The following is a 27228-nucleotide window of genomic DNA, read 5'->3' as shown; positions in this document are numbered from 1 at the left end:
CAGAGAGCAGCCACAAACAGGAGCAGGCGGGGGGCAGCCACAGACAGGAGCAGGCGGGGGTAGCGGGGGGCAGCAGAGAGCAGCCACAGACAGGAGCAGGCGGGGGTAGCGGGGGGCAGCAGAGAGCAGCCACAGACAGGAGCAGGCGGGGGGCAGCAGAGAGCAGCCACAGACAAGAGCAGGCGGGGGCAGCAGAGAGCAGCCACAGATGAGAGTAGGTGGACCATACTGCAGATATAAAGGCAATGCTTCCCAACCTGGTATATGCTCTCCCCCCACCCCCTCCATCCAGGTATGTGCTCCCCCGTTCTGATATATGTCCCCCGTCTGGCCGGCGCAACTGTTCAATACATAGAAGAGAAAACACACGATAAACATGGCTCCTTGCCCTCCTTCCTCTGCCCCAGGGCACCTCGTCGTTTTCTGAGGCTGGCAGCTGACATCAGTGTCAAGTGACGGGGCGGTGCGTGACATCACAGCCATGCACCAGTCATGTGTGCTGACATCTGCTGCTGGCTTCTGATTGGCCTGCAGTGTGTATTGCAGCTCATGGACCCGGCAGGTTTTTGTGCTGTGGTACTCTTCAGCTGTGCGTGTCCTTGGATGCAGATCGAGCTGAAGGGCTGGCGCTGCTGGGCTCCTCACCCGCTGCTCCACTGGTGCTGAAAGGCAATGGCGCTCGTGCCCACAGGGAGGACTCTGCGTGCCACAGGTCCGCTGCTGCTATAATGTATCCAAGGAACATACCATAAAATGATTCCAATTGTTGACCTGTCCTGCTCCCCCTGTGATGGAGGGCCGCCTTGCGCTCCTGTGTTGGGGGGCTGCCCTGCGCTCCTGTGATGGTGGAGCTCCCCCAGTGATGGGGCCGCCCTGCGCTCCTGTGATGGTGGAGCTCCCCCTGTGATGGGGCCGCCCTGCGCTCCTGGGATGGTGGAGCTCCCCCTGTGATTGGGGGGGGCCACCCTGCGCTCCTGTGATTGGGGGGCCGCCCTGCGCTCCTGTGATGGGGGGCCGCCCTGCGCTCCTGTGATGGGGGGCAGCCCTGCGCTCCTGTGATGGGGGGGGGGCTGCCCTGCGCTCCTGTGATGGGGGGGCTGCCCTGCGCTCCTGTGATGGGGGGGGCCGCCCTGCGCTCCTGTGATGGGGGGGGCCGCCCTGCGCTCCTGTGATGGGGGGGGCCGCCCTGCGCTCCTGTGATGGGGGGGGCCGCCCTGCGCTCCTGTGATGGGGGGCCGCCCTGCGCTCCTGTGATGGGGGGGGCTGCCCTGCGCTCCTGTGATGGGGGGGCTGCCCTGCGCTCCTGTGATGGGGGGCCGCCCTGCGCTCCTGTGATGGGGGGCAGCCCTGCGCTCCTGTGATGGGGGGCAGCCCTGCGCTCCTGTGATGGGGGGCCGCCCTGCGCTCCTGTGATGGGCTGCCCTGCGCTCCTGTGATGGGGGGGCTGCCCTGCGCTCCTATGATGGGGGGGCCGCCCTGCATGTGTGGCTCCTTATTCACTTCTATGAGAGTCCTGAAAATAGTGGTGTACGTTTTCTTGGATATTTTCGGTACTCCCATAGCAGAGAATGGAGGGAATGCGTGTGTGCAGCCACTTCTCCACTCACAGCGGCGATGCCACCAGCAGGGTAGGAGTAGGAGGACCCCCATCAGACGTTTACAGCATGTCCTAAGGATCCACCATATACGGGTGTTTTGTTTCGGACATTTAATAGGCATGAAGATGTAATGAGGAAATCCTGTGTCATCAGATGGAGCATAGTGGGGGGGCTGATTTTTTGGCTTCCTGTAGTACTAGACTAAGTCTTGTGTCTGGGGGACGCGTCGTGCAGGTTACTTGGTGAATGATACTTATATTTCTTCGCCCGATTCTCTTTCAGCATGGCCGTGTTTGTAGACCTGAACATTACAAACTGTATGGAAGTGAAGAAGTTACAAAGCCTTATAGAAATGGCGGCACACCGTAAGTACAACGGCTCATACACCATTTAATAACAGTCATCATCTAGGACACAACCCCCGGATACGCCCTGTGTGATGGATGCGGCCCCACATTCGGGAACTGGATCTTTATTTGGGTCAGGGACCCCATATTCACCTGATGATGTGGAGAATGAATGGCCGGGTGATTGCACGCATACATGCGTCACTTCTATGTGAGTCACTGACACAGCCGAGCACACTCGCTCAGCTAACTCCCATAGAGGTGCGTGGACACCTCCATTTATTCTCTGCCTGAATGTGGTGGGCATCGGGAGACCTCCATTCTGGAGATAGGGATTTCTCCCAAGGGTGGGACATGATTATCCTGTGGATATGCCATACTTTTTTAAAAAAAATTAGTAATACCCTTTAATATGTGAATCCCTGCTAAGTTGTGACTACTTGAAGTTGCTTTCTGGCAAAGCCCCATCATGGCTTAGGCAGAGAGAAGGGGCCTGGCTTGGCTAATGTACCGAGACACCGGTAGGAGGTAGAAGCTTTATGTCCGAATGTTCACATTTTACAAGCGGCTGTTTACTGATCTGTTACCTGCCTTTTAGTCTGCAGGTTAGGCTTCTTTCACACTTCTGTCGGCAGTGTCCCGTCCTAATGCGTTGGGAAGACGTGCCGACGGATGTCGATAAAATAGTGATACAACGGAGGCAACGCATTCAGTGTTATGACGGATGCGTTGGCTGAGCATGTAGCTGTAGATATGGAACTTGGTATTCCGGGGACGAGAGAGAGAGGCGGATCCTGCGTCCATAGGCTTCCATTATAGCCAACGACGGACAGCGCAGGACCCGTCGCTGACCGATATTCCTCTGAACGTTTTCTCTCAACGACGGACCGCTATTTTCCGATGGATCCAGAGCACGACGGATGAAACAAATGGCCATCCGTCACAATCCGTCGCTAATACAAGTCTATGGGAAAAAACAGGATCCTGCAGAAAAATGTGCAGGATCCTGTTTTTTTAAAACTCGACGGATTTCGATCTGAGACAAAAGACGGAAGTGTGAAAGAAGCCTTACACGTCCTGCCGTGGTTTGTTTGTGGGTCTGATCGGCTCATTAGTCTCTCTTTGAATCTACATGTATAAAAGACTAGTCAGCGGCCATATTAAGCATGTAAATCAAGACTGGGCAAGATCCATCAACAGCAGAGGGCTGGCTTGTTTACACGCTACAGCAGCAACACTCCAGTCTATACAGCGGTGCTCCACCTAGTGTCACTGGCTCTACATATCCTTAAAGGGAGCCTGTCACCCCACCCCCACTCCACCCAGGCGTTTGTAACTAAAAGAGCCATCTTGTGCAGCACTAATGCAGCATTCTGACAAGGTGGATCTTGTAGTTCTGGTCCCTGGCACTGCTGCCATAGTCGCTTTTGAAATCTGTCCCTCATACCGTGAAATCGCCAGGGGGCAGGTCTTTCCCCCCTAATCCAGAGGCCTCACAGCCATCACTCATGGCCTCTGCGCGCCAGGCGCCACCTCCTCTTCCTTTATTAGCGTCCCCGACGCCTGCGCTGTTATTTTTTTTTTTCGGACATGCCCAGTTGCGCTGCCCTTCGAACTTACAGCGCAGGCGCCGGGGACGCTACTGAAGGAAGAGGAGCCGGCGCGCAGAGGCCATGAGTAACGGCTGTAAGGCGTCTGGATTAGGGGGGAAAGACCTGCCCCCTGGCGATTTCACAGGTATGAGGGATAAACATCTAAAGCGATTATTGCAGCATTTGCAGGGACACAAACTAAAAGAGCCACCTTGTCAGAATGCAGCATTAGTTCTGGACAAGGCGGCTCTTTTAGTTACAAACGCCTGGGAGGGTGACAGGTTCCCTTTAATGTTGGCTTATTTTACCATAGTATTCTATCCTAACATACAGACCCCATAGAGGTCCATGGATTGTCTGGGTAGGCACAGGCCCCAAATGTTTTCAGACCAATCGTCATTCAAACCTTTTATATTATTACTCTCTCTTTCACCCTTACAGTCGGTTACTCCGCTGTTGCCATCAACCATGTAGCAGAATTCGAAAAGAAGAAAGTGGTAAGATTCATGTCGTGATATCTAACACAGGAAAAATAATTACTCCCATGATAAAAAGTCACAAAAAGGACTTGGCTCTACCTTGGATCCTGTCGACTTCTATTAGCCAATTAAGATTATCTGGTTGCGCTACTTTTTTTTTTCCATGTGGCCATTGTCACTGGTGTGAAAATGCTGCAAACATTCACATCAAGGATGAAGAACTTCCTGGGGCGCTCTCCAAATATAGTAAAAAGTCTTATTTATTGCGTCATGTTAAAAGCAAAGGTACAAGTAAGGAGGGAAAACTGCACCTCCTCATGGAATAAGGAAACGCAACCTGATCAGAGAACACAAACCAAAGCAAAACAAATAATAAATGAAATGCATCCACCGAATATAACATAACCTATAAATATGATGCACAACTCAATATGTATAAAGAATCAAGATTTTATTAAGGAAATTTGATAAGATAAAATGATACAGGGGATAACAGTAAGGTAGATAAAATACAATACAGGCTATCACAGGATATCAATAAAGTACCACATAATATTTAATGAAAGATAACAAATATATAGATTGTAAATTTTTGTGGATAATATAGCCCATATAGACAGGTAGCCACATTACATATTCTCAAATATCCAATAGAATAATGGCATATGAGGTAGTAGATTAAATATAATAGTATATAAAGTGCTGTGTACACAATAAATATATAATTAATAATACCCTTAAGTAAATACTAAATAGAAGGTGTTTCAAAAAAGTGTCATAGTGCCATAGTCAAATATAGAGAAGGATACCAACCAGTATGGGAGCCTGTGATAGCCTGGACCTGTCCGACGCGCGTTTCGCCTGAGCTTTGACGAGGGATGCTGATCAGAGAACACAGTGATTTATCATAATAGAAGTCAACGGGGCCCAAGGTAGTGCCAAGTCATTTTAAGTTTTTGTTTTTATGTTTCCTGCTGATTAAACATTAAGCTCACCTTTACTATATCATATTTTTCAGACTATAAGCCGGCACATTACCATAAGACGTAACCTAGGTTTAAACAGCAGAAAATAGGAAAAACGTGTTTCTTACTAATTAAAACTTCCTTGGTGGTGTAATGTGGAGGGGTCATTATTACTAATTTTAATAAACTAGTGTAGAATAGGGAGATAATTAATCTATTATGTAGTTTGTGTGTATTACACACAGCTCTACTACATATGCACACCTAGACAAACACACATCTCTGCTACATAGGCGCCTATAGACACGCACACAGCTCTGCTACATAGGCGCCTATAGATACACACACACACACAGCTATGCTACATATGCACACCTAGACAAACACACATCTCTGCTACATAGGCGCCTATAGACACAGCTCTGCTACATAGGCGCCTATAGACATGCTCACAGCTCTGCTACATAAGCGCCTATAGACACGCTCACAGCTCTGCTACATAAGCGCCTATAGACACGCACACAGCTCTGCTACATAAGCGCCTATAGACACGCACACAGCTCTGCTACATAGGCGCCTATAGATACACACACAGCTACACTACATATGCACACCTAGACAAACACACACAGCTCTGCTACATATGCAGATTTAGACTCGCACACTAGTCTGGTGCAGGAGTAGAGAGCCGTTTTCTCAGTGATGGGGGAGGATGCGGTGTCGGCGTTCTCTTCCATCACAGGAAACTGGCTCCGGACTAGAAGACGTGCACACTTTAGCAATGGTTTTTTCTTATTAAAAAGCACGTCTTAGACTGTTCCCATGATGAGCTTTTGTTGGTGAGTGTTTTGATGTTGCAGATTATCTGCACCCATTAAGTAAAATAGGTTGTTTGAATTTTTTTTTAATTGTTTTTCCCTGCGCAATCTATATCAATCACAGGATTTCATGCAGGAAGGGAAAATGCAAACAATGTTCGTTCACTGAATGTAACTTGGTAAAAAGAATATCACATTGTTAGTACCAGTTCCGTAGAATTCAAAATAACCACATTGTGGAGAAAGATGCAATGAATTCTCTGAAAGCTCCTACACTTGTTTGTATTTTCCCCTTACCTGTACCCACACATCTAATATGACGTAGTAAAAAAGAGTATTGTCTAGTGATGAGCGAATGTAGCCGGATAAGGTGTTATCCAGGTATCTTGGATGTACTCGAATAATATGTTTGATTTCCTGAGGCTGCAAAACACATGCAGGGATTGCCCGTTTGTTAGCAACAAGTCATGCAGCCAAGGGGAACTGAACTTATTTGAGCACACCCAAGATACTCGGATAGCAGCTGAGCATGCTCAGATAACACCTTATCCGACCCCGTTCGCTCATCACTAGTGCGATCCTATTTGTAGAGTGCGCAGGAAATTCTGTACTGTTAAGACAAAAATAAAGTCCCTTTCTTATAATGTTTTTAATTTTTATATCTATGTTTTAGGAGATTGCGAAACCTATATCAATTAAAGATCTGTTTCCATCACCGCCTACAGTACAGGTATTACATCACAGCATAACAAGATGGTGCATGCATAGTCCAAAAAAAAAAAATTCAGCCCTGCTATGCATAGCAGAAATCAGGATCTTCCATGAACATTGGCCGTCGTTCACAGGAGGATCGTGATGACAGGCACAGGGTCTTCAGCAAACCCCCCGGATGTTATGTCAACCAATGGAGCCCTGTGATCACGGGGCGGGATCTCCGATGGGCAGGATCAATGACGTGCTTCCTGTTTTCACATGTTAAATTATGTTGTCAGTGATTGACAGCGGCATGTAACAGGATAACAGCCACAGGTGGATCTCTGTTCCACCTGCAGCTGTTAGAGGCACTTGATGGCTGATTAAATCAGCCATCAAGTGTGGGGAAAGATGCGGGCATTGTGTGTGTTTCTGCATCCAAGGGAGGGGCACGTACGTCGTGAAGGGGTTAATGTCACCCATAATCTGATTATTTAGAGGGGTCAGGTAAAAATCTAAAATAATGTGATTGCATTAGTGTGAATACTCCTCTTATAATTTGGTTGTGTTCAGAAATAGCCAATCACAGTTTAGCTCATGTTCAATAGTAGTCAGTGCACAGCTGCCATCATTTACAGTGATTTTATTACCCCATATAAATTAGCTGTTCTAGTAGGATTTTCCTGACTTTCTTTAGTTACATTTTACAGAAAAAGCCAGGGCCTGTAAAAAGCTTTCAACACAGCAAAGGGATCTCATTCTTGAAAGATATTAGTCAGAAGGGGACAACATAATATCAAAGCATTAGATATGCCATGGAACACTGAACATGGCCATCAAAAAGTGGCATAGATAATGTTACTGTTGCGCCAAATTTAAAACTGGATGTGCCTCAAAAATTGATGGAAAGACAAGAAAATGGGTCCAAGAGGCTTTCTAGATGCCTACAGCAACATTTACAGAAGCTTCAGAATTTTCTGTCAAGTACAAGTTGCACACTGCGTGAGACAACAATCTCCCTATGAGGCAGGGTGGCAAGAGGGAATCGTTTTCTCACAAAGAAAAACATCCAAGCCTGGCTATGTTATGTATGAAAATGTTATGGACTCTTACCTGAGGTTAAACTTTTTGGCCATAATTGCAAAAGGTATGTGTAGCACAAATCCCACACTGGTCATCACCTAAAGACCACCATACCCACCGTGAAGCATGTTGGAGGCAAGATTATACTTTGAAGCTTACTTTTCACAGCAGAAAATAGGGCTTTAGTCAAGGGGAGGATTATGAACAGTTCCAAATATAAGTCAATTTTGCTGTAAATCCTAAAACCTGTTGAAAATGAAGAGGCATTTCACCTTTCGGAATGACAGTGACTCTTAGCATATCTCCAAATCAACAAAAGTTCTAGGTTTGTGAATGGCCCAAACCTGTATCCCATTCAAAATCTGTGAGTGACCTGAAGAGGGCGCTGTACACATGAGATGCCCTCAGTCAGATTTTGAGCTTACAAGAAAGTGTGTGCAAAGATCACCAATTCTAGATGTGCCATGCTGATAGACCCCTACACAAAAAGACTGAATGCAGTCATAAATTCTACGGGTATGTCAACAAAGTATTAGTTTAAGGGTGTGCATATTTATGGATCCGTATTATTTTAGTTTGTTAGTCTTCTTTTTACACCCGAATAGATTTCAGTTTAATGTCGCCTATAATTTGTACAAATCCATTGAAAAATAAAGGTGATGGGGAAAAAAATCAAAATTCTATTTCTTTATGTTTGTATTACAAAAACCTGTTATTTTATGTGCTATGACACAATGGGACCGTTTTCTGATTTAAATGGGGGGTTTACTACTAAGATATTGAAGACAAAACAAATAGGATAGGAAATCGATATCAGATTGGTGGGAGTCTGGTGCAGGGGGGCAAACAGCCAGATGCAACCAGCGCACATAATGAAATTTGCTGCCATGCTTGAGATATTAACACTTGCGTACAGTTTGTTGCCTAGGCGACTGACCACTGCTCCTGTCTACTCCAGCTTCCAAACCGTTGTTACAAGGTCAATAGATAAGTGCTAATGTTTAGCAGCGGGGACGATATCAAAAGTAAAGTTAATATCGAAAGAACGGCTGCAAATTTCAACAAGCAGTACATTGAAAAATTGCTCGCATTTACATTCACTATTCAACAATTCACATTTAAATGTTAATAACCCTTTCAATTTGTCAGCTGATCCAATTTCACTTGTGGGGACCTCTCGACCGCCCAGCCAAATGTGTTGGGAGTAGGGGTTGAATTTTGTCATGCCGCATTATGCCCTGATGCAGCGGACAAAAGTCCCCTCTTTTCTGTATAGACGCTTTCCCATGTAAATGGACGGTATTTTGATCTTTTTTCCTCGTGTTGTTTAACCTACAGGGTAAAGCATCACCAATAAATATTCTTACAAGGCTAACAATTAAAGCGTCCGATCCGTCCCATTACAATGTACTGGTATGTAGTGCTTTTTTTGTTTGCTTTTTTTGCTTCCTTTTTTTGTTTGCTTTTTTTGTTTGTGTTGGAGGAGACCATGAAGCATTTGAAGAATTTTGCTTGTGTTAGGGGGTGTTGACTCTTCTGACATACTGTTTAGGAAAAAACTTACAACTCTAGATTATGCCCTTATTTGTTATTCCTCCTTGAAAATTGGGAGGAAACTGACAACTGGGCGTTACCAGTTGGGGGTGTCCATAAACATTCACTGTCTAGTCAGCGAAAGCTACCTTCCCTTACAACACCGTGTCAATTTATTCATAAATATCCAGGTGGAATATCTTAGGCTACGTTCACACTAGCGTTGTGCGCCGCTGCGTCGGCGACGCACAACGCACCGAAAAACGCGTGCAAACGCACGCAAAAACGCTGCGTTTTTCGACGCGTGCGTCGTTTTTTGACGAAAATCGGACGCAAGAAAAATGCAACTTGTTGCGTTTTCTTGGTCCGACGCTAGCGTAAAAAAAACGCACGTGTCGGAAAACGCAACAAGCAAAAACGCATGCGTCCCCCATGTTAAACATAGGGGCGCATGACGCGTGCGTCGCCGCTGCGTCGCCCGACGCTAGCGCGACGCACACTAGCCGAACGCTAGTGTGAACGTAGCCTTAGGACTAGCACAGAGCAAAATGTAAAGAAAATACGCTCAAATTATTATTTTATGGGAGATTTTCTTTTCAGAAGGGCATCATCTTGGGGCAGCCCTTGTACTTAATAAATCAGTGTGGAGCCCCAGATTGATGATTTGTCTAAATATAATTCCTGGAATAATGTTACCTCAGTCAAGTATGTGTTAGTGCAAAGAGCAACATCTCGCTCTTATGTCACAAGTGTGACACTGGAGGCATGTGGGATCCCATAATCCGGAGACCACATGGGCAACGCAATGAAGATGCCTTCACGAGGGAACCTTATTGACCCAGGAGGCGTTTCACAACATACGTCGCCAGCCCACATGTTGCTTGTGGCACTGTGAACAGTCTGAGTTGCTGAAACTTGCTACCATGACCTGCAACGGTTTCGGATTTGTCTCCCATCATGCACATCTGGAACATCATTGGTCGGCAGTTACAAAAGGAGCTGCCAGCAGTGGATCTTGATGATTTACCCAAGTGCTCTCGTCGTCGCGGAACATTCTTCAGACGGCCGTTAATTACATCGTTAATAGCAGCCGAGGCGTGCGAGTGCGGAAGATTCTGCATGTGACACTCACACTCGATACGGATGTTTTAAAGGTGTTGTTTCCGGTTTTTTTTCATAATTTCTATATTAAAAAACTCTATCCATCCCAAGATTTCCATGACTATTATGTCTTGGTGTTGCAATTTCATTGTTGAGTTTACATAGGATTTGTGCATCCTTTGTAGGCTTACACACAGCATTATACTATATATTTGCTGGTTACTTTACCCAGAAACATTTCTGTTACTTGTAAAACAGACGGTACTGAAGTTTGGACTGTACACACTTTGGCTTGTGAGAGTGCAATGAAGCTCCGCGACGAGAAACCTCCTCTCCGACTTGTTGCCCACCGGTCATCTCCACTACGAGAGACTTGGTGCACCCTTTCTGTGCGTCAGGGGCTTGCATTTCGCTCCTGCCGAATTTCTTCATTTGTTAATGTACAGATAGTTTGGAGGAGCGTGCTTTCATTATGCAAACCGAGTCCTTAACCCCTTCACGCCATAGCAGTTTTCCATTTTTTGTTTTTTTCCTCCCCTTCTTCCAAGAGCCATAACTTTTTTCATGTTTTCATCAATACAGCCATGTGAGGGCTTGTTTTTTTTTGCAGGACGAGTTATACTTTTGAATGGCGCCATTCATTTTACCATATAGTGCACTGGAAAATGAGGAAAGAAATTGCAAAAAAAACAAACAAACTGCAATTACACCATTTTTTGTTTTTTTGTTTACAATGTTCACTATATGGTAAAACTGACCCTGGCAATATCATTCCCAGGGTCACTAAGAGTATGGAGATCAAATATGTATAGTTTTATTATTAAAATTGGTGGAAACAAAAAAACAAAATTTGTATGAAAAAAAAAAAAATTTTGTTTATTTTCCGAGAGCTTGTAGCATTTCCATTTTTCAGGATCTGAGGCTGGGTCAGGGCTTATTTTTGGCTGACATTTTTATTGACACCATTTTGGGGTGGATGCAACGTTTTGATCACCTGTTAAAAAAACCATAAAAACATACGGTAATTGTGGCGTTTTGATTTTTTTTTCTTCTACTTTTTACAGATTTGTATAAATGTATCTTATATTTTGATCAAAAATTTCAAAATGAAGCAGTACTAAATATTTGTTTCTCTATCGCCTCTCGTTGGGGGACACAGGAACCATGGGTGTATGCTGCTGCCACTAGGAGGCTGACACTATGCAAATAAAATAAGTTGGCTCCTCTGCAGTATATTTCTAAATGAAGCAGTACTAAATATTTGTTTTTTGGTTTTTTTCATTTTCAATGGATCGAAAGGGTGAGTGATTTGAACTTTTGTGGGTTTTTTAATTTTTTTTTCATATGTTTAAAAACTTTTTTTAAACTTTAATAGTCCTCTTAGTAAACTTAAAGCTGCGTTCGTCCGATAGCCGGCGCTATGCATAGTAGGGCTTCAGCACTAGCACAATCTCCTATGAACGCCTTCCACAAAATCAGCTGTCATGTGTGAGGAAATTTGCGGGCTCAGCATCAGAGCCCGCATTAAAGTCGCAGCCACGACTCATGACGTAAATATACATCATGTGTCTTGAAGGGGTTAAAGAGGTGCCAAAGTGACTTTCTAAAAAAAGATTGGCGTTCGAAATCTGCCGTCCAAACCGTGTAATCTGGCATTGGTGAATAATCTAAAATGTACTGGAACATTACTGGATGACGATGGAGGATGTCGTAGGAAAGCATTGGAGATGTGAAAGAGCATCTTTTGGCATCTCCACGCTCAGACTTCTCCAGGAGACAGGCATGTCCTATTCCACAAGTCAACGAGCGGCCCAGAAAGGTCGTGTTCGCCCTCACAGTCACTGTCGATCAGCAGAAAGCAATGTTATTGCCGTTTTTTTTCCCTTTGGGGCCATTTGAACTGTCGGTTATACAGCAATAACATTACAGGCCCTCTGAGAGAATATACAGCGAGAAATTCAGGCTATCACCACAGACTTCCTACAGAATACATTCAGTGGAATGGCGCATGCAGGCGTGCTTGGAGGTGAACAGTGGACATTTCCAACACTTGCCTTAAATCATCAGTTTCTCATGAACCAAGCTATGTACAGTCCAACTTTCGGTACGATTGATCGTCTTTTAGAAATTCTAGCAATTTTTCCGTGTAAAGTAGCGAGTGAATGGCCCCGTATAATGTAACTTCTCTGAGAGCAAATTACAGAAAATGGCCACTGGTGCATATGGAGTTTTACATTGTAGAAAAACCTGTGCAAAGGAAGCAATTGTCCTTTGGGAGCTAGAAGCTAAGTGCTTGCATTCTGCAAAAGCCATTTTTTTCTTTAATTGGTCGCTAATGGCAACCGCTACACGTGTAGATAAACTTTCCTCATTGTCACTAAACTCTCCTCATCCCTGCGTGTGACAGACGTGCACAGCCGTCATTGTATGCAGGGTTGTTACGTACAGTAAATGGTTCTGAATTTAATGCTGATTCCTGTATTGGCCAGCCCCAGTTTCTACATCTGCATGTGTGTGGTCTCATTAAACGTGTATGGCAACCTTCTTTTGACAGAGATCCACGTCCCCTGTAACCAGACTGTATGATATCGTGGCCGTCTGTCCTACCACAGAAAAGCTGTTCCATGTACGTATCTTTGTTCCTTATTCACAAACTTAAGTACCGTCCCGGAATTACAGGCGTGTTATGATTTTGCCATGTCTCTTCACTAACTGTATGTGCAATTCCTGAAAGGGTTAATCCAATTTATAATATATATATATTATACTTTTTTTTTTACCTATTTCCTTCCGATATTCAAGATCTGCATCATAATGATCCTGGAGACTAGAATCATTTATTTTAGTGGAAATACCCTTAGGCTGTGTGCACAGATTGCTGATTTTTCACAGTTTTTTCGCTATAAAACTGCAAAAAAAACAGCATACATTATGCATCCCATCATTTAGAATGAATTCCGCAATTTCTCTATTGCCTTTCATTGGGGGACACAGGAACCATGGGTGTATGCTGCTGCCACTAGGAGGCTGACACTATGCAAATAAAAAAGTTAGCTCCTCCTCTGCAGTGTACACCCTACCGACAGGAAGTAGGATATTCAGTTTTAGCTTAGTGTCAGTAGGAGGTGGACACGGGTCTTTCATTAGACCCTTATCTACCTCAATGTGCGTCGTTTCTTTTCAGGTTTTTCCGGAGGGATACAGGGTGAACAGTCACACCTGTAGTCCCACAGTGCGGACTATGAGTACGGCGTGTACTGCCACCCCGTATCCTCATAGATCCCTCACCAGGACCAAGATCCTAGCACACAAGCGTGCTTAGAAGTCCGGTCCTGGCTCCGTCCCTCACCCACTCGCCCACCAGAGCCTGTCGGTTGCGGAGACGAGGACGTCCAACAGCTCCCTGGACGTCTCATTCCTCTTCTGGTTAGTAACGACGTGGGATATTTAAGGTGAGTATTTTCCCCATTCCATCCCACCCCATACAGATCTTCTAAGGGGGGGATCCCACTGGTCGTCGCCCGTTTGCACGGGCAGCTGCACGCAGTTGCAGGGGCCTTTTTATCCGCGCGCACGGGCCGAGGTCCCTTTACCGCACGGCGGCCGTGCTTTTCTGTCTGCCGCGCCGCTTCCATAGCTGCGGCCGTTCTGCCTCCTGTTCTGGCCCCTGCGACCGTACGATTCCGGCCGCCCTTAGCGCCATCTGTGCCAGCGCGGCGGCGTTTGCAGGCCGCCGCGCCGCTTCTGGCCCCTGCGACCGTACGTTCCGGCCGCCCTTAGCGCCATCTGTGCCAGCGTGGCGGCTCCCCTGCCATCTTTGCCAGCGCGGCGGCATTTGCAGGCCGCTTCGGGCCCCTGCAGCCACGCTTCTCCGGCCGCTCTCTGCGGCCGCGATGCCTTTGTCCCAGGCTGCCCCGCCGCTTCATACCCGCGGCGCACAGCTCCGGCGCCGCGGTCTTGCACCGGTGGACGCCGGCCTCTAATTTAGGCCCCGGCTTCCCCCGGGGCCTACTTCCGGCCGCGACTCCGCCATTTCCTCCTTACATCAGGCGGGCTTTTCTCCCGCCCGACTGGTTCAAGTCGGTGAGCCCCGCCCACCAGCGCCATCCTGGCGGTTAGCCCCGCCCACTTTCTCCTGCGCCCCTGAAGTGGTTTTTCGGCACCAGGACCGCTTTGCGCTGGCTCCTCAAAGCGCATAGCCTGGCGTCCTCATCCCTTGCGGCTCAGCATTGCAGCCGGTCCTGGACAGAAGAGTGTCCCAGAAGTCTGCTCTGTCTGCCTGCACCCCTGCGTTAAGGACCATCCACATCATGAGGTGCAGCTTTCCATCCATCACCTGTCGTGAGTACTAACCTTCTGGCTTCTTCATCGCCATGTCTAATCTTAAGGGAAGTCGCTTTTGTTCTCCCTCTTCTGCCTTAGTCTAACACTTTGCGTGTTCGCCTTATGCCCACCGCAGCGTCTGCCGTGAGTAGCTCTGCACCGCAGACTGATACTCTTCCCTTCTGAATTTTTGCTCGGACCCGTTCGGTATATTTTTACGGGAGTTCGCTTCCGGCCTCCTACCTTTTCTCAGGCAGGCCTGCAGCAATCCACATTATGCTCACCGCCCAGGACCCCCCCCCCCCCCTGCCACTCTATCAGTAGCGGATCTCACACGGGTGTCCCAGACCCTTGTGTCCGTGCTAGATCGGTTGCCCCTACAGACTTCCGTAGTAGCCAGCGGGTCGCAAGAAGCTCCGTCCGAGACTTCTAATACAGGCCGCGAAAGATCCAGACAGGAACGCTGGTCTGAGTTCTCTTCTCGGTCCACTTCGCCCCACGGTCCTTCTCTGTGGTCGACTTCCCCCTGGCCTTTCCCCCCGGAGTCAGGCGAGGTTTTCTCTGATGCGCCTTCGGAGGATAATTTGGGGCCGGGTTCGAACCAAATCGCTAACATGAGGGATATGGTTCAAAGCCTCATTGGAGCGACCAATCAGACCTGTGGCATCAAAGATTCCTCTACGAAACTCGCAGATCAGGCGGTTTCGTTTAGACGGTCTAAACTACCTCCCAAGGTATTGGCTCCTCATCCTGAATTCGAGGAGCTTCTGGCCAGAGAAAGAGCGAATTCGACCAGACGTTCTCAATGAGACAAGCGTCTTGGAGTCTCATAATCTCTTTCCTCCGGATCTCATTGCCAACCGGATTGAGAGGCGTTAGAGAACGACCTCTCCCCCTGTGGATCCGTCGGCTGCTAGACTTGCCACCAACACAGTCCTTATACTGTCCGGTGGGGCGGCTCTGAAAGATTCCATCGATTGGTTCATGGAATCCTTCGTGAAGTCGGCTTTCGAAACCTGCCGCATCATCCCAATGCCCGACTTTGGCTTCCACTTGGGTTTCAAAGTCTGTATCTGAGGGGCTAAACAACTCCGTTGGGGCATTCAAGCTGGAGCTCCATCAGGCCGGCTGGCGGAACTTGCCACCCAGATTACTCACGCAGGGGAATAATTGGTTCCCTGGACGTCGCGTCTTCTGCCGCTCAGGCGCCCAGTGATGTTGTTGCCAGCCGTCGCACTGTTTGGCTCAAGAGTCATCAAAGAAGTCCCTTACGAGCCTGTCTTTTCAAGGTTCACGTCCTTTCGGTTCCAAGCTGGACCAAATTATTAAGGACGCCACTGGCGGCACCAGTCCCCTTCTCCAGACCTCGCCCACTTTCCCTTAGGCGACTACTTCGGTCTTTTCGACCTTTTTCGTAGTTTCGCGGCATCAGATTCCTCTTCGCAACAGCGGAGGCCACAGGCACGTTAAGAGAAGAAGGTATTCTTCGTCTCACTCTTTCCTGGCGTGCCCGCTACTTCTAAGGCGGATTATCCAGGTCCAGGACTGGAAGTTCCACCTAGGCATGACCCACGACTAGACCCCAGCCCGTTTCTCAGGCTGGGCAACCATCTTCTGTTCCTCAGGGACGTCTGGGTCTCCTCAGTAGAGGACGCATGGGCCAGGGCACTTGTTCCCTCTAGATACAAAATCTTCATTTCACGGTCCTGGGATCGTTTTCTTCAAATCCCAACCTCCAAGAGACCCCGCTCTAGTCCCGGGTTTCTTTACTGCCATTGTTTCCCTCCTTAAATCCGGGGTAATCGTTCCCGTCCCAGAACTGGAACGGTTCACAGGCTTCTCTTCGAATCTTTTTGTACTGACAGAGGACGACAAGGTTCGTCCCAGTCCGGATCTCAATCTGCTGAACAGGAAGTTTCGTCGGAGACTCTTCAGGATAATATTCCCTCGTTCAGTAATCACTTCCATGGAGGCTCAGGAATTTCGGTTTCAGGCTCCCGAAAGTCTATCCATCTTTCCCGACATTCTAGCCGTTGCGGGTGGCTCGTCAACAGGAAGAAGTTCCATCTTGTTCAGCACCTCGTATCTCCGGGCATGTTCTTCGATACTTGTCGGACCAGAGTCTTCCTTCCCGAAGACAGGATATCCCTCCTTTGTCAGGAAGTTCGCTTGCTCCAAGGTTTTCGGCTCCCCTCTTCTCCGACGGGCCTTGAAGGCCCTAAGGAGGTTGGTTGCAACATCGGAAGCAATTTTCCCTTCGCCCGTTTCATTCAAGACTTCTTCGGCAGGCTATTCTATCACAGGGGACAGGTCTGTCTTTTCTCTGCATCGTCCGATCCGGCTTTCTCCCGGGTCAAACGGTTCCTCGACTGGTGGCCGAGGTCACTTCTCTTATCCCAGAGTAGATCCTTCACAGCCTTCCTTCCAGTTCCCTGGCAGGTGGTGACGACGGACGCCAGCCCGCTCGGCGGAGGCGCGGGGCTTTGTTTCCTGTTCTTTCAGGGTTGTTGGTCGGCGCAGGAGTCCTCTTGGCCGATCAATGTCCTCGAGTTCCGGATCATCTTTCTGTCTTTCCTTCACTGGGTAAGGATTCTCAGCAGCCTGCCAATTCGAATCCAGACAGACAATGACACAGCAGTGGCATATGTCTACCACCAGGGGTGGACTCGGCGTTCCCTGGCCTCGGCTGAGATTCCAGGATCCTCCTTTGGACAGAGGCAACGGTCCTGGTGAGCTCCGCAGTGCATGTCCCCGGCATGGACTTTTAGGCCGCCGACTTCCTCGGCCGCGAGGGCCTCGCGGCGGGGGAAGGGTTCTTTAGGAGGTTTCCTTTCGGATTGCCCTTCAATGGGGGACTCCAGAGGTGGACCTCATGGCGTCCTGATTGAACAGGAAGGCCCCTCGGGTCGGCCCAGGGTCCCGTGATCCTCTCACAGTGGTGTTGTCACTCTGGCCATTCCTTGGTCGCAGTTCGTGCTCCCCTATCGGTTCCCACGCCTTCCCTTGCTTTTCCAAGCTGTCGAAAAAGATCAAGGCGGGATGGGTGCCGGTCATTCTGATCGTCCTGGATTGGCACAGGAGGTCTTGGTCTGCAGACATCGTCAATCTTCTCGCGGACACCCCTGGTGCCTTCCAAACGGACCCGATATGCTGTCTCAGGGTCCGATCTGCCACCCGAATTATCGGTCGCTCAGTTTAACAGTGTGGCTGTGGACTCCACAGTTCTAAGAGCGTCCGGCCTTTCGGCCCAGATGAGCCACTCTATAATTCAGGCTGGGAAGCCTTCGTCTTCTTGCAGGATTTACTATCCTACCTGGAGGGCATACTTTCGTTGATGCGAGTCCAACCGCTTTTCTCCTATGTCCTTTTTCCCTGCCTTCCATTTGGTTTTCCTTCAGGCAGGACTGGATTCGGGCTTCGCTCTCAGTTCCCTAAAGGGCCAGGTTTCTGTGCTCTTCTTCCCTTTTAAGAAGGCGTTATCTTCTCAGCCACAGATTACGACCTTCCTTCAAGGAGTAGCCCACACTGTCCCTCCGTACAGGGCCTCTGTGGATTCATGGGATTTAAAGGTTGTGTTGGTTGTTCCCCCTTTGAGCCTCTCCGGGAGTTTTCCCTGTCAGTTCTATCTCGGAAGGTGGCCTTTCTCAGGTGCATCTCTTCGATCCGCCGTGTTTTCGAGTTGGCGGCCATTTCTTGCCGACCTCCTTTCTTGATTTTCCACCAGGACAAGGTGGTCCCAGGCCTCCGCCTTCCTTCCTTCCTTCCTTCCTTCCTTTCTTGGGGTGGTTTTCATCTTTCCACCTCAACGAGGGCATCGTTCTACCTTTCCTTTGTCCAGCTCCGACTCATCCTCTGGAGTGATCGTTGAACAGGCTGGGCCTCGTCAGGGCAGTGAGGATCTCCCTGGCTAGCACAGCCGCTTTCCGAAAGATGGATTCTCTTTTCGCCATCCCTGATGGCGTGCGTAGAGGCCTGCCGGTTTCCAAGGCGACTATTGCTCACTCTATCAGAACGGCAACTTTCGAAGCTTACCGGGTCAAGAACAAGAGTGCCTCCTCCTGAGATAAAGCTCACTCTACCCGGGCAGTCGGCGCTTACAGTGCGGTACGTCACGGGGCTTTTGCCGACGGCTTTGCAAAGCGGCAACCTGGTCTTCCATCCACACGTTTCGCCGAACTACGGCGGACTCCAGCCTGGGCAGAGGATCCTGCAGGCAGCAGTGGTGAGTCCTCGGACCTGATGGAAGTCTGTTTTTCCCACCCCAGGGACTGCTTTGGGACGTCCCATGGTTCCTGTGTCCCCCAATGAAAGGCGATAGAGAAAACAGGATTTTTGGTTGCTTACCGTAAAATCTGTTTCTCGGAGCCTTCATTGGGGGACACAGCACCCTCCCAAGTTGAACAGCTCTGTTTACTGTATACGTTTGAGTTCTTTGAACACTCTTTGAGTGTTTGAAACTGTTAATCTATGGAGCGCCGTGGAATTTGTTGGCGCTATATAAAGTTTATTATTATATTATTCTTTCTCTTTTACATGTTGCTTCTCCTACTGCTTTCTCACTAACTGAATATCCTACTTCCTGTCGGTAGGGTGTACACTGCAGAGGAGGAGCTAACTTTTTTATTTGCATAGTGTCAGCCTCCTAGTGGCAGCAGCATACACCCATGGTTCCTGTGTCCCCCAATGAAGGCTCCGAGAAACAGATTTTACGGTAAGCAACCAAAAATCCTGTTTTTTGTGCACATGATGCTTTTTTTTTTTATCCACAAAAAAAACGCATCGCGGTAAAAAATGCAACATGTTCATTAATTTTGCAGATTTTTTTCGGATTTCCCACTATATAATGCAATGGGAAATGTCAGGAAAAAATCCGCAAAAAAAAAAAAAAACGCGCAAAAAACGCATGCAGATTTCTTGCAGAAAATTTCAGGTTTTCCTCAGGAAATTTCTGCAAGAAATCCTGAACGTGTGCACATAGCCTTATAGTGTAACGGGACCCCTACACATGTCACCTACAGGAGCGTACATGACATCCTATGCTAACTATAGGCATTAATATGGAGATGGTCCCGCAACTGGCACGCCATTATCAGCTGCTGGCCTCTGATAGGCCAAGAAGCTTGTACTGCAGTTGTGGTGCAAAGAACCAGTGTCTCTCTGTTTCGCAATACATTTCAACTGAATGTGCATCCCAGAATGCGCATCCAGCTGAAAAAAGCTCCAGCATTAGCGGGCCCCCTTTCTCCAGGAAGGAGACACAGTCACATTTCCCTGTGACTGCAAACATTATGTCCCTGGCTTCATTGACTCAAGTTAATGATATAACAAGTGTGAAAAATAACTGCTGAAAAGCTAAAAAGGGGACAGAAAGGCATGATTACATCTACTACAGCATAGCCTGTGGTAGCATGATGCCAGCTCGATAGCTAAAAGTCTGATGACTATTTCACGTTCATCTCTATAATGGGAGAAATCTGTAAGTGCTATATTATTTAATGTATAATGAACATAAGTCATTTTGCATTTACACTCTTTTTTAACCAGCATTAAAATGTCTACTATATTCTTGCGACAGGCCGCATGCACCAACATAGACGTTGATATGATATGCATCAACGTAACAGAAAAGTCACCATTTTACTTCAAGAGGCCGTCTATAAATTCTGTAAGCAAAGTGTTTTATCGTATCAATCTGTTTTTTCCTCATTCTGCCTTTTCTATTTCTGTTGTTTTTCTGTACAATAGAATATATACATACATAGCCAGAATTGCAGATTAGGGAGAGGACTATATTATTATTATTATTATTTATTGTTATAGATAATAAAAATACATAATCTTAAAGAATACAAGTCATAACTGGTACAGGAGGAGAGAGGACCCTGCCCGCGAAGGCTCACAATCTACAAGGGATGGGTGAGAATACAGTAGGCGAGGGTAGAGCTGGTCGTGCAGCGGTTTGGTCGATCGGAGGTTACTGCAGGTTATAGGCTTGTCAGAAGAGGTAGGTCTTCAGGTTCTTTTTGAAGGTTTCGATGGTAGGCGAGAGTCTGATGTGTTGTGGTAAAGGGTTCCAGAGTAGGGGTGATACGCGAGAGAAATCTTGTATGCGATTGTGGGAAGAGGAGATAAGAGGAGAGTAGAGAAGGAGGTCTTGTGAGGATCGGAGGTTGTGTGCAGGAGAGTACCGGGAGATGAGGTCACAGATGTATGGAGGAGACAGGTTGTGGATGGCTTTGTATGTCATGGTTAGGGTTTTGTAGTGGAGTCTCTGGGCAATGGGGAGCCAGTGAAGGGATTGACAGAGGGGAGAGGCCGGGGAATAGCGGGGGGACAGGTGGATTAGTCGGGCTGCAGAGTTTAGAATAGATTGGAGGGGTGTGAGAGTGTTAGATGGGAGGCCATAGAGCAGGAGGTTGCAGTAGTCAAGGCGAGAGATGATGAGGGCATGGACTAGGGTTTTTGCAGATTCTTGGTTGAGGAATGAACGGATTTGTGAAATATTTTTGAGTTGAAGTCGGCAGGAAGTGGAAAGGGCTTGGATATGTGGTTTGAAGGAGAGATCAGCGTCAAGGATTACCCCGAGGCAGCGAGCTTGTGGGACTGGGGAGAGTGGGCAGCCATTTACTGTAATGGATAGGTTCGTTGGGGGGGTCGTGTGAGATGGGGGAAAGATGATGAATTCTGTTTTGTCCATGTTAAGTTTCAGACATCTAGCGGAGAAGGATGAAATAGTGGACAGACATTGAGGGATTCATTGGGGTGCTCCCCAAATAGTTCAACCAGAGAAATATTATGTCCAAGGGGGAAATGCTGGCACATGAATGTAGTGTCCTAATGCCTAAGTTAAGTGTCAAAATAGCACATACCCTCTATGTAGATGGGGAAGAGGAAAATGAATATGCCACCAATCGAGAGATCATAAAGTGTAGATGGATGCCTGTGCGTCACATCGGGGCCCCTGACACAGAAGTCCTGCCTTCATATGCTCGCTGTATGCAGTTGAGCGTGTTCCGATCCCCTCATTGAACATGAGGACCCAGAGGGATATATATACCATACAAGATGCGCATAGCACACTGACCCCCAAGGAAGCTAAAGCAAAACGCGCGTCGGGGGCCCCAGCGTGACACACCAGCTCTTTACAATACATGGGTAAGAGCAATCTTGTCTGTGTTTATTTGAATTACTGCCATCTGCACTGTTTTTGCCTCTGTTCAGATGACAGTGTGTGTGAGAGGTGATGATTCTGTGCACTGAATGGGTATGTATCTACATAAAAAAAAACACATTACATCTAAAAATGCCCCCTTCGATTTATCTGGATGTAATTTCCATCTACACTTTATGATCTCTCGATTGGTGGCACATTCATTTTCCTCTTCCCCATCTACATATAGGGGGTATGTGCTGTTTTGACACTAACTTATGCATTGGGACACTACACTCACGTGCCAGTATTTCCCCCTTGGAAATTATATTCTATCGCCTCATAGTTGTATTATTGTCCGACCTGTTTTTTATGATTTTTCTTTTCTATATTCATTTGTTAATATTTGAACAGTTTTTTAATATGATTTTAAAAATAAAATGTTGTATTTTACAATGAGCAGAACATGTGAATTGTGCTCAGTCAATATCTGTTCACTTTATATTTGGTTTCTAAGCTCCCTGCGCCCTTTATTTTCTGGTTGAACAATATAATGTATACCTGGAAACTTAATGTCTTACTTGGTTGTAATTTTTTATAATTTGTAGAAGAACAATGATGCTGAAGTTTTCTAAGAAGTTCAATGTCCTGCAATCTTAGAAAATATGACTATAGGCTATGTAATATTAAATTATCAGAAATATTTCATTTCACGTAGGCGAACCTTTCTTCTTATATTTGTGCATTTTATTACAATATCTCCTATTCCAGGCCATAGAGAGAGGCATCTTTTTTGAGCTGATTTATACACCTGCAATCAAAGATTCCACTATAAGACGGTATACGATTTCTAATGCAATCAATTTAATGGAAATTTGCAAAGGGAAGGTAAGTGATGATCTAGTATTGTAGTGCACATAGATTTGAGTGTGTGCTTCTCAATGTGTATTGCAGTGTCTGCTTACTATAGGCTTTCTCACTGCACATTCTGTATCTGACCGAGACCAACTGAGTTTCTCTATGTCCCTCATCAGCCCGGTATACATTACATGCCGAGCGTAAGGCAGAATGCAGACATGCTTGTTTCATAGCCTGTATATGTCTTCTGACCTCCTAATATATGCCCTCGAGCTGTCAGCCGACCTGCGATCAGATTGGCCAATGTAGTCTAGCTGTGTGTATATAGGCAACCCCTGCATGTGTTGTGGCTGTCGATCAGCTGCGAGACGTGCAGCCGATAACGCCGAAAATACTCAATTAGGACAAGAGCATGTTCGGATAACGCCTTATCTGACCACACTTACCACTAATAGATATGCACAATATACAATGGGGAATCCTCACTATATGTGTATGTATATACCATATATACTCGAGTATAAGCCGAGATTTTCAGCCCACTTTTTTGGGCTGAAAGTCCCCCTCTCGGCTTATACTCGAGTCATACGCAGGGGAGGGGGAGCGGGTGCTGTCTAATTATACTCACCTACTCCTAGCGCGGTCCCTGCAGGTCCCTGGCTTCCCCGGCGCCGGCAGCTGCTTCTTGTACTGAGTGGTCACATGGTACCACTCATTACAGTAATGAATATGCGGCTCCACCTCCCATAGGGGTGGAGCCACATATTCATTACTGTAATGAGCAGTAACGGTGACCGCTCAGTACAGGAAGAAGCGTCGGGGAAGCGGGGACTGCACAGTGCCAGGAGCAGGTGAGTATAACAGGGAGGGGAGCGCTCCGCTGCGCGATATTCGCCTGCTCCCCGTTCCGGGCACTGCTCAGTCTTCTGCAGTGACGCTCAGGTCAGAGGGCGCGGTGACGTGGTTAGTGAGCGCCCTCTGCCTCAACGTCAGTGCAGAAGACGTGGAAGATGGAGCAGCGCCGGAATGAGGAGCAGGTGAATATTGAAAGTGCCGGGGGCCTGAGCGACGAGAGGTGAGTATGTGATTTATTTTTATTTTTTTATCGCAGCAACAGCAAATTGGGCAAGTGTCTGTACGGAGCATCTTATGGGGCCATAAAGTTTGTGCAGCATTATATGGGGCAAGTGTTTGTATGGAGCATCTATTTGGCCATAACGTTTGTGCAGCACTATATGGGGCCATAACGTTTGTGCAGTACTATATGGGGCAAGTGTTTGTATGGAGCATCTATGGGGCCATAATGTTTGTGCAGCAATATATGGGGCCATAACATTTGTGCAGCACTATATGGAGCCATAACGTTTGTGCAGCACTATATGGGGCAAGTGTCTGTATGGGGCCATAATTAACGTTTGTGGAGCATTACGGTATATGGGGCAAGTGTCTGTATGGAGCATCTTATGGGGCCATAATCAGCATTTGTGTTGTGTTATATACTACGTGGGCTGTGTTATATACTGTTTGGTACGTGGCCTGTGCTATATCGTATGTGGCTGCTATATACATACATACATATTGGGGGACACAGGACCATGGGTGTTATGCTGCTGCCACTAGGAGGACACTAAGTAATACAGAAAGAATAGCTCCTCCCCGGCAGTATACACCCTCCTGCTGGCTCCAAGTGAACCAGTTCTTGTTTAGTGTCTGTAGGAGGCACTTGGGTCTGCTTTCAGACCCCACCGTTTTTATTTTTGTTCCATTTTTCCCTTAACGGAGCGAATGGGGGCGACGGATCCTTTCTAGGTTCCGATCTCCCCCGAACCATCAACAGGCGAGAACGCGTAGCTTCCCTCCCCGTAAACTTTCATGCACCGTTGAATGCCAGCCCTGAGCTCACCTTACGGGCGACGGTTCCTTCGCGTTCCGATCTCCCCCCTCTATAGCAGGCAACCACATGGAGTAGCCCTCCATTTACCTCTCCTGGAGCCAGGTGCATAGCCGGACATGATGTTTATGGCGTCCATGCAGCCCCCCACTGCATCACCACTGTTATAGCGGATGATGGAAGGCAGCAGAAGCTCTCCACCCCCTCCCTGACTATGGCGACGGTGGATTGAGCACCGGCCCACCGCATCTACCGTGAGTATACCTGCGGAGCCGAGACGCTGGGGGGTCCTGGTACCTGAGATAAGGGAGGTCTGCATATACTTCAAAGCCCGGGTGCATGGGTCATGTCGGTCCGCACAAATAGCGACCGTGGCGCTGCAGGTTAAAATTTAGCCCCCGGCTTTTCTCTCGTCCAGGCCGGATCGTTGGCTCCGCCCACCGGCGGTTACAGACGCCCACTCTTTCTGGTGCTTCTCGTTCTGCGAGAAGCGCCTTCTGTTCCTGATCTCGGCGGCCATCTTTGGACACCCACAGGGCTGATGCTGCAGCGCTGCTCCAGCGTTTTTGAATCACAGCTTCAGAGATTAGTGATTTCTGTGGACATTGCAGACCTCCCCCAGGGACTCAAGGCACAGGACCTGGGTAAGCTGCAGAAACATAGCTTCACCCTTCCCCTGCTAGTAAGCGCTCTCCTCAAGGCTACACTATGTCTCAATCAAAGCCTAACAAAAAGTCTGGGAAAACCCACACTGTTTTCTCTCCTTCGCCTCATTGGGGGACACAGACCGTGTGACCGTGGGTGTATGCTGCTGCCAATAGGAGGCTGACACTAAGTGATACAAAAAAAGTTAGCTCCTCCCCTGCAGTATACACCCTCCTGCTGGCTCTCAGCTCCTCCCCTGCAGTATACACCCTCCTGCTGGCTCTCATCTCCTCCCCTGCAGTATACACCCTCCTGCTGGCTCTCAGCTCCTCCCCTGCAGTATACACCCTCCTGCTGGCTCTCGGCTCCTCCCCTGCAGTATACACCCTCCTGCTGGCTCTCAGCTCCTCCCCTGCAGTATACACCCTCCTGCTGGCTCTCGGCTCCTCCCCTGCAGTATACACCCTCCTGCTGGCTCTCGGCTCCTCCCCTGCAGTATACACCCTCCTGCTGGCTCTCGGCTCCTCCCCTGCAGTATACACCCTCCTGCTGGCTCTCGGCTCCTCCCCTGCAGTATACACCCTCCTGCTGGCTCTCGGCTCCTCCCCTGCAGTATACACCCTCCTGCTGGCTCTCGGCTCCTCCCCTGCAGTATACACCCTCCTGCTGGCTCTCGGCTCCTCCCCTGCAGTATACACCCTCCTGCTGGCTCTGAGCTCCTCCCCTGCAGTATACACCCTCCTGCTGGCTCTGAGCTCCTCCCCTGCAGTATACCCCCTCCTGCTGGCTCTCAGCTCCTCCCCTGCAGTATACCCCCTCCTGCTGGCTCTCGGCTCCTCCCCTGCAGTATACCCCCTCCTGCTGGCTCTCGGCTCCTCCCCTGCAGTATACACCCTCCTGCTGGCTCTCGGCTCCTCCCCTGCAGTATACACCCTCCTGCTGGCTCTCGGCTCCTCCCCTGCAGTATACACCCTCCTGCTGGCTCTCGGCTCCTCCCCTGCAGTATACACCCTCCTGCTGGCTCTCGGCTCCTCCCCTGCAGTATACACCCTCCTGCTGGCTCTCGGCTCCTCCCCTGCAGTATACACCCTCCTGCTGGCTCTCGGCTCCTCCCCTGCAGTATACACCCTCCTGCTGGCTCTCGGCTCCTCCCCTGCAGTATACACCCTCCTGCTGGCTCTCGGCTCCTCCCCTGCAGTATACACCCTCCTGCTGGCTCTCGGCTCCTCCCCTGCAGTATACACCCTCCTGCTGGCTCTCGGCTCCTCCCCTGCAGTATACACCCTCCTGCTGGCTCTCGGCTCCTCCCCTGCAGTATACACCCTCCTGCTGGCTCTCCGCTCCTCCCCTGCAGTATACACCCTCCTGCTGGCTCTCCGCTCCTCCCCTGCAGTATACACCCTCCTGCTGGCTCTCTGCTAACCAGTTCTTGCTTAGTGTCTGTAGGAGGCACATGGGTCTGTTTCAGACCCCAACGTTTTTATTTTATTGTTTACTTTTCTGTAAATTTTTATTTTTTAATTAACGGAGTGAAGGGGGCGACGGTTCCTTTCAAGGTTCCGATCTCCCCCGAACCATCAACAGGCGAGCACGGCGAGTATACCTCCCCGTACCCTCTCCAGCGACGTGGGAAGCCATGCCTGAGCTCACTGATCTCCCCACACCAGCAGCAGGCGACCACATGGAGTTTCGCCTCCATGTATCCTCTCCTGGAGCCAGGCCTAATGCCGGACAACTGGCCCTGTCCACCCGGGGACTGAACTCCGTGGCTGTACAGAGGCCCCTCTCTATGGCGTCCGAGCAGCCCCCACTGTCCCACCACTGTGAAAGCGGATGGCACAAGGAGGCGGACGGGTCCTCTCCACCTCCCTAACAAACGGATGATGGATTGAGGTTTATCCCTGCACCGTCCACGCTGCACAGAACAGCGCTGAAACCCACATCCGCGGCGGCTCCATGCCGGGACGCGCACCAATGGTGAGTGGATCCATCTTCAGTGGGATATTCACATGCTGACAGGCAGCCTCAGCCACTTCCCTGTGGCCCACCTCTCTGAGGTAACGCTCTGGATGGCTGCATAAATTTAGTCCCCGGCTTCGGCCGATTTGTAGGCCGCATCCTGGAAGTCTTGCCTGGAACGACACTGGTGACA

The 27228-nt window shown here is 48.5% G+C and overlaps 2 protein-coding genes across 5 annotated transcripts in view; one reads left to right on the top strand and one right to left on the bottom strand.

The window, feature by feature from the left end:
- Positions 1 to 27228, top strand: part of RPP30 (ribonuclease P/MRP subunit p30) — a 61545-nt gene that overhangs the window by 2333 nt on the left and 31984 nt on the right. For 3 of the 4 annotated variants that reach the window (XM_069753477.1, XM_069753475.1, XM_069753476.1), the window contains exons 2-8: positions 1881 to 1963; positions 3979 to 4034; positions 6473 to 6529; positions 8914 to 8988; positions 12764 to 12835; positions 20108 to 20197; positions 22454 to 22570. In XM_069753477.1, the coding sequence (XP_069609578.1) occupies positions 1882 to 1963; positions 3979 to 4034; positions 6473 to 6529; positions 8914 to 8988; positions 12764 to 12835; positions 20108 to 20197; positions 22454 to 22570 (549 nt within the window). In that variant the 5' untranslated portion in view covers position 1881. Of the gene's footprint in view, positions 1 to 611; positions 713 to 1880; positions 1964 to 3978; positions 4035 to 6472; positions 6530 to 8913; positions 8989 to 12763; positions 12836 to 20107; positions 20198 to 22453; positions 22571 to 27228 lie in introns of those variants that run through there. The other variant, XM_069753478.1, reaches the window with a different exon arrangement.
- LOC138665724 (intelectin-1-like) overlaps positions 1 to 27228 on the bottom strand; it is an 81915-nt gene that overhangs the window by 33573 nt on the left and 21114 nt on the right. The gene's annotated exons all lie outside the window — the stretch shown is intronic.

Source organism: Ranitomeya imitator, chromosome 2 (genome assembly GCF_032444005.1).
Source record: "Ranitomeya imitator isolate aRanImi1 chromosome 2, aRanImi1.pri, whole genome shotgun sequence".
Classification (NCBI taxonomy): Eukaryota; Metazoa; Chordata; class Amphibia; order Anura; family Dendrobatidae; genus Ranitomeya; species Ranitomeya imitator.
This window is presented reverse-complemented; position numbering and strand designations above follow the sequence as displayed.